Source organism: Corvus cornix, chromosome 2 (genome assembly GCF_000738735.6).
Source record: "Corvus cornix cornix isolate S_Up_H32 chromosome 2, ASM73873v5, whole genome shotgun sequence".
Taxonomy (NCBI): domain Eukaryota; kingdom Metazoa; phylum Chordata; class Aves; order Passeriformes; family Corvidae; genus Corvus; species Corvus cornix.
Genome location: NC_046333.1, coordinates 33765140 through 33779828, shown reverse-complemented (window position 1 = coordinate 33779828; position 14689 = coordinate 33765140). Strand labels below are relative to the sequence as shown.

The 14689-nt window shown below is 42.2% G+C and overlaps 1 protein-coding gene across 3 annotated transcripts in view; it reads right to left on the bottom strand.

Annotated features, from left to right (window-relative positions):
- The window catches only part of ZDHHC3 (zinc finger DHHC-type palmitoyltransferase 3), a 33834-nt gene extending 19145 nt beyond the window's left edge, over positions 1-14689 (bottom strand). For 2 of the 3 annotated variants that reach the window (XM_039548439.1, XM_039548441.1), the window contains exons 1-3: positions 14649-14689; positions 2985-3314; positions 112-236 (exon numbers count right to left, since the gene is read on the bottom strand). In XM_039548439.1, coding sequence (XP_039404373.1) covers positions 112-236; positions 2985-3290 — 431 coding nt within the window. In that variant the 5' untranslated portion in view covers positions 3291-3314; positions 14649-14689. Of the gene's footprint in view, positions 1-111; positions 237-2984; positions 3315-14644 lie in introns of all 3 variants that reach the window. The other variant, XM_039548440.1, reaches the window with a different exon arrangement.

Genomic DNA, 14689 nt, shown 5'->3' with positions numbered 1-14689 from the left:
TATGCCAATCCCTCAACTGACTCACTCCAGTCTCAGACTCCAACAACAAGGCACACTGGTGAATAATTTGTGAGGTCTTGATGAAACAGCCATCTTCAGAAAAGACTTTACCTGCAGTGATGTGCTCTGTCAGGTTTGATGCTACAACACTTTGGGCACTTGTAAACCACCTGTCCTGGCTTTAGCTGTAAACTCTCGATGAACTCTTTTGTGGCATTACCTTTGGGTACAGCACCCTGCAGGCAAAAAAAACCAAACCAGGAGATTAATTTGTGGACATTACAGCTGCTAAGAGCAACAGGATGACTTAAAACTATGGAAGGGGAAGGAAGAAAAAGAAATAAAAACCTCCCTAAGATCAATAGAGTTTCAAGAAGAGCAAGAAGATTCAGAAAAGAAATTTAAATGTGGTCTTAAAATATGGAACCACACATTGAAACATAATTTTGGTGGGGCTTTCATTGTTTTTTTTTTTTTAAACATCAATAAAGCAATTAGTCTTTTGTAATACTAGCTTCACTTAAGCAATTAGTCTTTTGTAATCCTACAGTAACCTTAAAATATTTAAGAATCCTCATCCCTCTTTTCACATCAACAAATTTACCATGTCAGTGTTTCATATCACAAACTGAGAATCGCAGATGTTTTATGCCAGTAGAAGCAGCTTCTTCTGAAGTATCACTGTGTCCACTAGAAGTTGCTGGTAAACAACTCAGGTATTTATAGTTATGCTTCCATTGTGTATTTGTTATTTAAATTAGGGTTTAACATTCAAACGGTGAACCCTAAGAATCATCACACCTGAATAAGACTCAGTAAAACATTCTTAGCTGTGCAATTTCCACTTTAAAGTATATCTTTAAATAGGTAACATATTGCTGCTACAGGAGCCCAAGTTCATAAGTTTCCAGCCTTTATAGGGACATTAATTTGCTCAAAAAAACTAAACCAAAGAAACTCCCTCTGCTATTAAAAAAAAACAAAACAAAACAAAACAAGCCATGAAACACGGTGTATGAAATCACTGCTGGTACATTGGCACAATTTACTTCTGTGAATTTAAGGCTTTTTTTATTGAAATAAAAACAAAGATGCAGTATTTCAATAGATTTCTGATGATACAGTCTCCTTTTAATACATCTATACAACCTCTTAACAGCAATAAACAGAAATGATACACACGAGTGAGAGAACTGCACATTAAACCAGTACCATAAGGCTTTTTTAAGCAGTCTTTGGGGTTTTTTTCCCCACAAAACTCCCAACAGGCCTGACTAATTTAAAAATTACCGAAACCAATTTCCACAAAATGCTACAACTCATGTTCTCTCTCCTCAGTATGCAGCAAAGCTCAAAACTTTAGGAATGCTTTTAGCAAAGACCCATTGGAAGCAGTTCCTGAAATGCAGGACACAGGCTATCAGTTGTGAATAACTGAGTTGCTCATTTATTTATAATAAGAATTCTGCTTGTTTGCCTCAGCAACGCTTCTGTTTCATTCTGATCCTATATGTGCTCCTGGTTCCCCGTGTCCTGGAAGCTTCCTTAATCCCAGACTCTCACTGCCTCCCAGATGTCAGCGCATCCCTTCTCTGTATCCTTCCCTCTGCATTTCCTTTAGCTGACTTCCTCATTAAAAAAATGAAACAAAATCCCACTGGCTCTCCATCCCCATACATAAATCCCACCTCACACTAGGAATTAACGTATCTTTTCTCAGTTATTCTCAACAGAGATCGTATCTGCTTCTCCAGTGCTGCTTGCCTGGCCCGTTTCAAAATACAGCTTTTGTTTCAGAAGAGCTGCTGCTAACTCTGCAAAATAATTCCAGCAACCTGAAGGTCCCTAAGTATAAAAATCACACAACACACATTAATTAACAACCACCCTTAGGATACAAACTATCTAACAAACTGCTGCAACCCTCTGAGTCCAACGATCAGAAGTTTCAGAGGCTAAACTACTGCTTACACTTCTGCCCAGAAGCAGCAGCATGTAATCAACAGTCTTTTTACCATAAATTGTGAGATTACCCCGAATCAAGCCATTTCTGCAGTGCTATGGCTTCTGGAAGAGCTGGAATCTAAGAAACAAAGTTATACTGAAGTCCTAAAGGCACCTAACAAGGTTTCAAGGGGGAAATAACATTTGGAAGGAACAGAGTATCAGACGCATACTACCACTCCCAACAGCAACAACAACATTTGTGAGGAAGTGGACACCAGAAGCCTAAGCTTGTCTTTCTTTCCACTGACTAGTGGAGATGGGGTTTTGGATTGAGTCTACTGTCCAGAGGCTATTAAGCAAAATAAACCACCACAGGCCATTCAGAATTAGCATCATGGTGCTAAACTTCATCTTGTCACAAACTGAAAGACAAGAAAGCAGCAGATCTGATCTCTCAAAGCAATGTCCTAAGGATACATACAAGGGGATCTCGCGCTTCTGATGCTTCCCAACTTGCCTAAGAACTGCCAGACCTAGCACGCTCAGACCGTATTTATTTCAGCATTGTCCAATACACTCAACAAAACCAGCAGAATGAGAGACAGTAACAGAGCTTTTCAAAACAACACATGTTCTGCTCCATTCTGCTGAAGCAATACTTGCCAAGGCAGACAACCAAAACCAGCTTTTCTAGCTTTCCTGTTTGTCAAGACACAACAAGCCACAAACACAAGATCTGCCACTGGGGAGAAAACAGCATCAGAGAGAAACACTCTCCTTCCCAGTGCAAAAAGAGGACCTGCTCACACACCGGGAATCTAACACTGAGTCCTTGACTTTGCATCCGACTTGAGTGGGACGAAAAATTAGCATACCACATCAGCAGCCTCACTCAGCAGGCTGACACACAAAAGTTATTTAAATCTGCCACTCACTCAGCAACTGAGTTATCCAACATCTAGCAGACAAGAAAAACACCGCCTGTTTCTTTCTGAAGAAACAGAGAGGTGTATACACAGAGAGAGGTGTATACTTACTGGATCTGTCAGCATAGCACGAAAATGTGAAGCCAAAGCGAGGAAAGCCAAGGTGTTGAACAGTGTGCCATTGATGACACTATAAACATAATCTCTCGATGGAACTAGCATGACAAGAAGGACTACAAAGTCGGCATAGAACACCAGCATCCAGGTAACGACAGCACATGCAATACCACAGCCATCTCGAATAAACCACATTGTTCCCAGGGAAGCGCGGCTAGGAGGTGGAACACACTTTTCCGGCTGGAGGTATTCAGGTGTCCTTTCAATATCTCTGAAGCGGTGGACTGGAGTAATCATCATAGGCTATTATGTCCATACTTGCATCTGAAAGAGAGTCAGAAACAATGCTCACTGCTCTGCCAGACATCCAGACCTCTGCTCGCGTAATGGCATGGTCATGACGAGGGAAAACTGCAGAAAGTGAAATGAAAAAGTAAAAAAGGTAAATAAATCAAACACAAAATAATGGATTGGGAAACCACACTCTTGCGCTTATTGGAACACTCCTTACTCAGAAGACTCTAAGTGCTTTGAAGAAGTGCTTAATTACACACTAGGTCTACCTGTGTGCCACCTCCACCTCCCTAAGTGGAAAGGCAACAAGCATTTTAATGAAGAAAAAGTCATCAGGTAGGAGCCAACAGGAGCTGCCACAACAGGAACTGAAGCAAGAACTTGGCACTGTCATGGGAGGGGAGAAGAGAAAGTCCTGGCACAGATGGCAGGGTCCGTTTTTGCTGCTTCAGATTTGGGGAAGGGAGGGGTCTTTCCTACACATACTGGGAAACTTAGCAAGTGGAAGAGATTTCCTTTCTCCTTACCCACTGACTCACAGCTTTGGGGTCAAAGTGCAAAAACAAACAGCTGTACAGTTAGATTTGCAGGAACTGATTAAGAAGCAATCCAGAAAGGATCATGACAGGAACTTCTAGTCTTGGCTGAAGGATGTAATTTCCCAACAACAGCTGTCTCCCACTCTCACCTCCTCCTCTGGCCTCACTTGTGCTTTGCCATGCCTCTCCTGCCACCTTTGCTCCATCCCTCAATGGCATTTGTTTCGCTTCCCCTTTTCTGGCCAACTCCATGCTGGTGTAGCAAGAGCACCAACACTGACATTGCCCTGTCCTCTCTAGCTCTGCAGACACCTTGTCTACCCAGAGGGTAAGATCCATCTTGGAACCAGGAACAGTAATGCTCCAGGCATGTGCCGTGCTTGCTGTTGTTTAAATGTAACTCCCACCAATACTAGGCATTTGAGAAAACAGAGAAGGTGCTCCTAAGTCTTTGGCAAGGGATCAATCCATCTGCACTCAATCCATCCACCACTCAATGTTGGAGCACACCTGGAATGCTACACCTGGAATGAAAGCAGCTCTTTACACACCCAGGAAACTCTTCCAAAAACACTTCTACTCAGAGTACTTGCTCATTGCTCCAAACGCTTCATAACACAACACCCTCTAAAGACCCACCTTCTACAAAAATAGCTACAATAATTCTACTATCAAATACAGTGAATTGCATATCCCTGAATGGAAGGGATCAGCCTCCTGCTATTTCAAAACGTAAGGCTTCTTCTCACGGCTTTGCAAAAAAGAGTGCTCATTATGCCATTTTAATTCAGAGAAAATGTACACTATTAATTATGTTTTCTGCCAAAAAAGTTCACACTGAAGCTATTTTTGTCTTTGTTTTACAGAAAACATACTGAGAGAATTGCAGAAGTCCCTAGGACCTCAAACTTTTCTCCAAATTTTACGGCTAAGTTCTGCCAAGTACAAGAAGAGAGCTCTACTTTGCCTAACACCAACCTAAATGGAGATGTTGCTGCGCCTATCTCAACAGGGAAGGAGATGATAGTTTACTTTTCAGTTGTTATTTTAAGACCAAATTCATAAGAGGACAATTATTCTTTCACAGCCAAAGAGTAAGGTCATTAATGAGCAAGATGATTAATTACATCCAAGCACAGAAGTGATGAGCTTTGTGTGCCTGCGTGCAAGTGACACGGAAGAGAGGTATTGGAACTGCTGTGGGCACAGTGAGAAGCAAAAGCCAGGAGCACAAAGTTCCAAGGTACACAGAAGCAGATGAACTAGACCATTTACAATATTTGTTAGAACACAACTAGTATAAATAAATTAGGAGAATTAGGTATTTTCTTATCTTTCCACTTTGAACATTTAGTATGCTGCCAAGCGAGTTTAAGATGGTTTATGAATCTGGAGAAAGTCACATGGATTAATGTTAAAGCATATCAGTCTTGTATTTATACACACGTCACACAGAACAGAAAAATCAAGACGAAAATGTCCTTGTGAGGATGTCATTTACTTTGGCAAGAAAAAAGCCCACAACAAAAAACCCTCTCCTTACTCACAAAATTCACATAACACATTGTAATTACTCTGTATTTTAACCACAGCTATAATTTAACCTCATGATTCCTGATATCTAGGAAGACAAGCTATATAATTTTCATAAACAGTGATTACCCAAATGATCTGGTGGTCTAAGTTCAGATAATTCTATACCTACTGGTAAATCCATACCTTTTCTCCCATTTTTCACAATTTCTGTAAGGACAATTATGTATTCATACATTCACCGAGACTTAACAAGTCTCTAACAAGTATTTCTCAGACTCAATTCTTCCACTCCCTCAAGGAAACAGGTTAACCTCCACTGCATTGTTTAATAATCTTATTAAAACTGTTATGCTTGTTTGCCAGCTCAAATAAAACTGACATAATTAAAGACTCACACCTGACAACAGTGTCAGGTTTAATTGACAAGAACATCATGTTACATTAAAAAAGCAAGAAAGAAAACTGTAATTTAGGCATTTAATTTTCAGTTGAAAGTTTAGACTTGACAAATCAGGTGCTGTAACAAGCTGGGACAGTCCTGAACACAGACTCTCAGGATTTTTTGCCTAGACTCTGAGCCTTTTTTTTCCTCTAAGGTTTTGTATCCCAAAGCAAAGGAAGCAAACAGTCACAGGAAAAGCAAACTCCTATTTAACAAAAGGAATTAGTTTGACAAGTCACTTTAAGGTCAGTATTAGCAAAGATTGACTGAAAGCCGAACAAATACACAGTGATTAAACCTGTGGGTTTAGTCACTTCAGCAGTGAAATAAAAATTAACCTCTCTTGCAAGTGCAGGAAGTGGTTTCACTCCAATAAAAGTTCTACAGCTCTCTCTCAGAAATATTATTGAGCTAAACTGGGGGAAAAAGTAAGAAAAATCTATTGCTGTGTAACTGTCTAAGGAGAAACTGGAAGGAGCCCTGAGGCCCCCTCACTCTGAAAGTCTGGAGACCCATTTCTGCAGCGAGTTAAAAGGACAGAGCACAGGCCCCTGATTATGGCTGGAGGACAATTTTGTTATTTAATGTACTCTGCCCTTTAATGCTTGCTTAAGAGGGCTCATTAGGCAACAAAATTTAAGAATCAGTAATCAGTACATAAACACCATACATTATTTGAAAAATACATATGTGTTTTAGTGTTCATTATCTTAAGAGTCAAGCTATAGGAGCTTAGAGTCTCAGCTTCTCTCCTACATGACCTGGTTAGTGGGGTTTTTTTAATTCCTTGCTCTTACATACACAAACATCTGTTTTGGTTTATGTTGTTCAATTTGGTATTTTCATATAAATAATACAACACCAAAAAAAAAAAAAAAAAAAAAAGCTTGTAGCAGGGTAGAAGCAGTAACTTGCCCTAACTGGTTTGCCCTTCAATCATGCTGCATGTGAACTTAATTTGTAATACAGATGGAATATGTCAGCTCCGCCTGCTCTGGAGCAAACAATATGTAAACAATGTAGGCAAAGGGCTTAAGGACTTATTCTTGGTGTCAGGCTACAAGAGAGGCCACTAGGTAAGCGTGAGATACAATGACAACACACACATCAATTCAGCTTAATGATATGACAGAGCAAAGACCTTTTCGTTTTTTTTATCTGAAGGCATCTGGCATTACGGGAACAATCAAAAAACATGTAATTCATAAGTTAGAAATGTAAACAAAACAAATGAAAATCCACTTCCTGCTACAATGAACACTTAAGACATGCTATTACACCCTATATAAACTGTCTTTTTACCTGCCATAAGCCATGTCAAAAAAATCCTGTTTTCAATGGCCTGTGACGGCCAAAGAATGTGCTAAGAATGTACAAACAAATGATGTGGGCCTTCACCCAGTAAGTACCTGAAAGCAACCTGAGCTTCTGATGTAAAACTCACAGGAAGCATAAAACCACCATCATAATAACCTTTTGATTTTCATGTAATTACTCATGCTAGCGAAGTCAAGCACATGGATATGACTTGCAGAACTACAGCATTACTATGTACATTGCAATCATTTCCTCTGTTACAAGTCAATTAACACTGAACTTTGGGAAGACGTTATATTTTCATTCTGTCATATGAACTAAGTGAATTTCAAGTTCTGCCAATCTCATGAAAACAATACTGGGGGAAAAAAAAGAATAAAAAGAAGAGAGATCAGGGCAGATCATGGACCTTTTTTTAAGTTTTCAGTTTGGATTTTTATTTACTTTAAAGAAATACTTCCAAACGGCTTTTATGACACACAAAGTACCTAGAGAGCTGACAAACAACACTAAAGTTAAATTTTTATCTTCAAAAGGAAGCACACATACATAACTAGTCATACTATATTCACGACAGCTAAAGTAGGCAATCCAGATCCACAGGACAGATGTCCGTTTAAACAAAATCAACCAGCTCCAGACAGACAGACAGAAACTGCAGGATAATTCATTTTTAAGTTTATTTCATTTTTCTGTACATAAAACTGCATAGACTAAAACACTGCATATTTCATCTTCCTTTGCAACAGACATACGAGAAGGTGAGTTTCCTAACTAAAAGAGTTCTTCTCCTGCCACACTTCCATGCAGCTAAAATCTAACAAGCTTGTCAAAACTTGCCAAAGCAGAGATAATAAGAAAATATCAGTATTTATATGTATTTTCCTAATGGCTCCTGCAAGGCCTAAAAAGCTTTATCTGATCAACAGTAGCGGAACAAAACAGGCCAGCTATGCTGAGAATTTTTGGCAGTCTCCTGCAGATTCATCCAGATATCCATCAGCATGGCAGTTTCCAACCCCTGGTTTACAAAACCCTGGAGGGTCAATGGGACATTTCTAACAGGTCTGTGAAAGGCAGCTAAAAAAAGCAAGCCTATTATTAGCAGGCTCAAATTTGCTATAGAGAGCTGCATTTCCATTGGAATACTTTCAGGACTTCAAAAAATGGTTAAAAAACCAACCAAACAACAAACAAAACAAACCCCGCCCCAATTCAGGCTAAAAACCCAAATGGGTACAAACCTAATCTTGCGTTTCAATGGCAAAGGCAGCAGGGAAGAACCAGGCACGGAAGTTAACGCTGTGCTTACAGGACACCCGATGACTCAGATCAAATTATCTCAGGGCAAAGTCAGCCCTCCTCCAGCCACCCCAGGAGAAGGGAACAGGATTGTGCCTACCAGATATTTTTTCATTTTTCTCCTGGAAATTCAGGCTACATTAAGGAGTATAGTTACAGCCTAAATACAACATTACCAGCTTTGCATCTGCTTTTAGCAAAAGGATCACAAACATCTCAAGATTCTCCTGAATCCTTTGGCTCCTCAAGGCAGGCAATTTCAACACTTTCAGTACCCATACTGAAGAAAAATGGCATAAAGAAATCTTTAAAAAATTACAAGGCTTAAAATAAATTTTTGTTTCCTGAGGGTAAATGCACAGGCTTGAATTACCTCCCTTAAAAAGGGGAATAGAGAGCATGTAAAAACAGCTGGTAACCAAGTTACAACTTTTTTCTCTACGTGAAGGGAGTAAGTGGCTGTATTACAATGCTTTAGAGTAATTGTTTACAAAACTGCTTATATAATCAACTATTTTGATGTTACTTTCTATTTTTAATTTATTTCTTACTTCAAAGAGGTCACACATGAACAAGACCTTAGTAAAAATAGCTCACACTAAAATCATATTTTTATTATTTTTATGAGAAGCATCTTATTAGAGGGGAAGATTTAATTGAAGTCATGCCTTTCTGAAGAACACATTTGAATAGGAGTACAAATACATAGAGGGAACTTCTCCCTAAGGAGAGCAAGCAGAGGGGGAAATTACCTCAAAGACATCTGTCAGATCTAGAAACTCCATCCTGAGGACCTGGATCAGGCTGAGAATGACAGCCTCAAAAGAGATGCAGCCACATAAGGCACAAACCCCTCAGTCTCCCTCTAATTTACATCAGTGTAGACAAGAAGCAACTTCAACAGTGCCAGAGGAATTCCATCAGTAGAACTGAAAGGAAAATAAGGCCATGTTTTCTGAATTACAAATACAGGGGTTTCCCTATCCTGATGTTTGTGGTATGCAGTCTCTCAGGGCAGATGGTAACAGCTTCCTGGTTAATGTCTGTATCATTTCTGCTTAACTAATGGATGTGTATTGTATAAATAAATTATAATGCAATAAAGACTGACCTAAGAGTCTGAGTTATCTGGTGACTGCACCCCCACCAAAAGGCCTGTCAGCTGCCAGCCTGAGCAAAGGAGAGCAAAGACAATGTAGTTACTGTCCAAGGTACAAAAACACTGACCACTATGGATGAGTGACAAAATTGGGGCAACATGTAGGAACAGGGCACAAGTCACAAGGGCACCAGAGACTGAGGTCAGACTTGGATCTGACTTGGTCTGATCACAAAGTCAGTGATCTTAATAAGTCTTCCATCAGAGATAAAAGGTACTTTATAAAACTGTCATTAAGTAATGAACCATTACAAAATAACTGGTAAGGTTTTAACTATCAGAGCTGAATGGGGAACAGAGAAATTCTGTCACTTCAATCTTACAGTTTCCCAATAGACCAAATACACACAAGCTACCTGACCTATGTCAAAAGAGAAATATTAGTCCTGAACATACCATCTTTGTTGCATTGCCACCTCTCTGCAATTAAGCATCAGAAGGGAAGAGCAGTCTTGCAGGAGAGACTGCACCAGGAAACAGAAAACAACAGATGGGAATGTCATGCTTTCCCACAGCATTGCAGTTATCCTGAATACACGGCCTTATGAGAGACAAAACAGGAGAAGCTGTCCTGGTCTTCTAGACAGCTTTGCAATTTACATGCTGACTCAGGACTTAAAACAGCAAGTCACTGGATTAAGGGAATGTAAATTCTCAACTTGTCCTCTATCAACTTTTTTTAAAAAGAAAGAATGACAAAAATTAAAGGGGAAGGTTTATCTATAAAACTGGTATTATTTTTAGCATCCATTTTAAAAACCACACAACTTTCATGGCAAAAGGAATAAGTTTTGCAGAGCAGGAAAGAGCTGCAGCTTTAAAGTTTTAATCATAATAAGAAGCTGGCAGAACCCCTCTAGTCTAAAAAAAAAATATTCGAAATACTATCTTTCAAGGCAGAAAGAGCACTTTAACTATCAGACATACGTTTTCACTCAAGATGGTCTAACACAGGATTTGGCTCTCACCTGCTTCTGCTACAGCTCCCTCTTCACAAGCACGAACAAGTCACTCACTCTCTGATTTTATTCCTCTGCCTGTAGTTTATTCTTCTGCCTTACCACATAGGGGTCGGTAAAGATATAGATATGAAGGCTGTAAGGCATTTAGATTTTAAATCTACATACTACACCTAAGGAGATCCCTAAGCCAACTACAGAAAGTACACCGGGCATACATTAAAATAGCACATTAGTAACACAGGGACCAAAAAATTGTCACCTGTCTCCTGCAAAGTTAAAATCACAACTAGAAGAAATGTATGCTGTTTCTTCAGAGAACTGGAAAAACCTGCAGGTTCAAAGTTGCTGTATGTTAAAGCTTTTGAAACACAGCAAAGAACACCTGAGTTGCCAAACTAAGCATTTCTTGTTTTGCTCACTTTTGCACTGGCAAGCAGAAGGGATCCTTGCTGCCGTAAAAAATACAGTTTCTGTGTGTAAACCTTAATTTTGCTACCCTTTGAAATACAGAGAGTTCAAGACAAGACCAGATGCAATACATAGTATCTTCCTTATCTATTCTGTGTTATATTGGACATCAGTAATTCAAGTAGTCACTGCAAAGAAAAAAGATGCATATCACATTACTATCTCTATCACCTGCTACAGCCCTCTCTGTATCTATGATGTAGTACTACTGCCTTCCCACTAAACCTGAATACGTCTTTTTTTTAACTTTTTTTTTCAATACTATAGTGCTTTACACTACCTTTACTCACTCACACTGTTTCAGCTTCAGCCCACTTGTTTTAATTTCTGCATGCTGCACCACATTTAAGATTGGCCACCCCTGTTAGTTCTGCACTACTGCAAAACTCACAGCTGAACATCACAAACACACCATCTACCACCGGCCCAGCAGCAGAAACATCAACAAGGGCCTTGCATTTCCTCTCATTCAACATTCCTCTGTTGTCCAAGGATCTTAACAGTGAGTCCTCTGCCTCCTTGTTTTACTTAGTGTTTAACTTGCTCCTGGAATAGCATTTCCCAACATTTTTCTAGCTGAACTCTGCTGCTGTACCCTTCCTTCCCATTTCCATACCTTCTCATGCCTATCCTCTCTTTCTTTTTTCCCCACTCTTCTACAACTCCTACCTCTTCTCCTGTAACAGCACCGGTTCTGTATGGTCACCCTGTGACCTGGTGGTGCAAAGAGATACAGGGCTATAAGCCTAGATAAATCTCTCACTCCAGTCTCCAGAAGCATTCCCAAGCACCCCCCCAAGCTGGGGGCACAGCCAGAAGCAGGCGACAGGAATTAACACACCAGTGCTCCTGTGCAGTGAGCCAGCACCAAGCTGCACCTTGCCTCTAACACCTTGCACCTCACTAGCCAGGAACTACTGCCATATGGGGAGGTCTTTGGCACCCACACCCTGCAGACAAGCTGGCTCATTCTTTTGGACTCCCTCTCAAAAGGACAATGTGTGAAGTGTTACTGGCAGACTTGCTGCACTGCAGCTCCAGGCAAGGGCTATCTTCTTTCCTTACTGATGTACAACCCAGGAAACACACAGCTTCAATTAGGAAAGCTTTAACTTCTCATTTTCTTGAGCATAACCTGAAGCTTCAGATTAGTTACACGCACAGGTCAAACATGATGTTCCAGGTACAGTCGGTCACATTTAGTTTGCTTCAACCAGCTAAGCACAGGATGGGGAAAATAAAAACTGACAACAAGCTATTCTGTCGTGTCATATTTTACATTACCTGCTGTCTTCTGTCAGGAAGGCAGAAAAACTGTATTCTAGAATATCGCCCTAAGAAAAAGGTCATGGCTACACTGCAGAGGGATCAGAGAAAAGCATAAGCTCAGCCAGCTAACATCTGCAGAGACTGGCTGAGCTACAGCCAGTCCATTTTCAGACCAACACCACTGTGGGTGCCCATCTAGTCTCCTCTACGGGAGAGATGCCCTGTTACAGCTCATGGGAAATGTCTGCACAGTAAAACTGGCTCCATGAGCAAGTCCTCCTGAAATAATGCAACACACAGGTTTAAACTGCATGCACTATGCAACACTGCCAGCTCCTGTTCTGTTGGAGATGCACAGCAATCCACCCACTGAGAAAAGTAATTTCATATTAGGTAAGAAAAAGAAATTCACCAAAGCTTTGCTACCACTGCCCAAGACATACACATCCTGCTGAAGACTGTCAGCTGTTCCCCTTTGCTGACACAAAGGAAACTGCCCAGAAGAAACACGTAACTACTTGGGCACAGTCGACCTGCATCTGCTGAGGAATTAAGCATTCATCTCCTTGCAACCTGCTCCCATTATTTGGATTAAATTACATTTGTATACTTTTGTCTACTACCAAACAAGCAACTTAAAACTGAAATACACACCCTTGTCTGTAACTACATCACTCAAAATAAAAACTAGAAGGAAGCAGAAACATACACTAAATACTCAACAAATGTTACTGCTATAGGTCCTAAATGTCACAACAAATATTTTTGGGTTTTAGGGAGACCTTATATTTGCCCTTTTATAAACCTATAACCACAAAGAGTTTCTGTGTCACACCTTCTAAATCTCAATGAACATTCAGTCAGACACAACTACCAGCAGCGGGTCCCACTGGTGCGACAAACACTATTGCATCACTGAGGGAACACCAAGAGCTACACTGACATAGCCTTTGTACGAGCAGATCTTTATCTGCACATGGGGCTGCATCTTTAAAAGATGTAAGAATGGCGTGGCTCCCCTTAAGATGACTCTTATCACTGAAATGCCTGTAACACTACACAGAAGACTTATTTGTTGCTTTCACTGAGCAAAGAAAAACACGGTCCTCACTAATGCCTTGCTATGTACACCACCAGACACCCAATGCAGTCACTCACTGAAACAGTCCCTTCCTTCTCTGTGATTCCACTGTATCAGAACAACCATCCAAATTTGGGCTCCTTTCCTACAGATCTGACATTGAGCACACACCTTTGCTGTGCCAGGAGTCTGGCACACAGTTGCTGTCTCTCATGCTGAAAAACACAGTTTATCTTTTCTGATCAGGATCAAAGGAAAGCGATCTAAACGAACTCTGCTGTCCATCCCACATCCCTCAATGGCACGCTCTGCTGCCTCCTTCTTCCCAAGGCTTGTTTTCTTCATTGTTTTCTTGAAGACTATTTTCTAATGAGCCATCGTGAATTGCTGCTTCTTCTTAAAAATTCACCTTACAGAACTACTCCAGTAGTACTTAGAAGCTGCCGTTCTAGACCAGTCCGGATCGCTTGCTACTGCCATCTAAAACACACCATCCATTTCAACTAAACCCGCCACAGTACAGCGCCATGGTTTCGACACGGATTACTCCCGATGCCGAGATCGCACCTGGCCGACGGTGCCATCGGACAGCTGCAGCCACACGCCGGGTGACCAGGGCCACCTCGGAAGCGACATGGTCAGCTCCACTCGCTGCCCAGCTGCTCGCTGGCGGGCACGTCCCACCGCTGCAGCGCATTAGCAGATTACAGGACCACTGCAATCCACCGACAGGTCACACGACCCCGACGAAATCGCCGGAGGCTCCGACTTTAAATTTGCTGCCGAGGGGACTCAACGCTGCTCCGAAAGGCCGCGGAGCAGACCTAAACCGCGTATTTAGCCCGGTATCATTTAACGTGTTTAGCCTCCCAGTATTTAAAGCCCAGCGCTGGAAGGCGGAGGGGGGAGTGTGGAGCCCTCCTCCCGTTTCCCGACCGATGCCCACAGCTCCCGGGGACGCCGCTGCGGGACACGACCCGCCGCCCAGCCCTGGCCCGGGGGCCCCGCCGAGGGATGCGGGGCTCCGCGCGGCCCTTGGGCGGCCGCGCCATCCCCGGGCTCCCGCACGGCCGAGGGACCGCGCGGGCCGCGGACACCGGGGACACCGGCGGGGCCGGGGGGCAGCTGGTGGCGCGGCGCAGGCGGCGGCGGGATGGCATCCACCGGCGGCCCGCTCCCGGTCCCCAGCTCTCTGCTCCCAGTTCACGCTCCCGCCCCGCTCCGCCAGCGCACACACCTGCCCGCCCCCCAGCACCCCCCGCCCCGCGCTGTCAGTCGCACCCACCTACCCCAGTGGCCGCCGCCGCCGCCGCGGGTCCGGCGCGCCCCG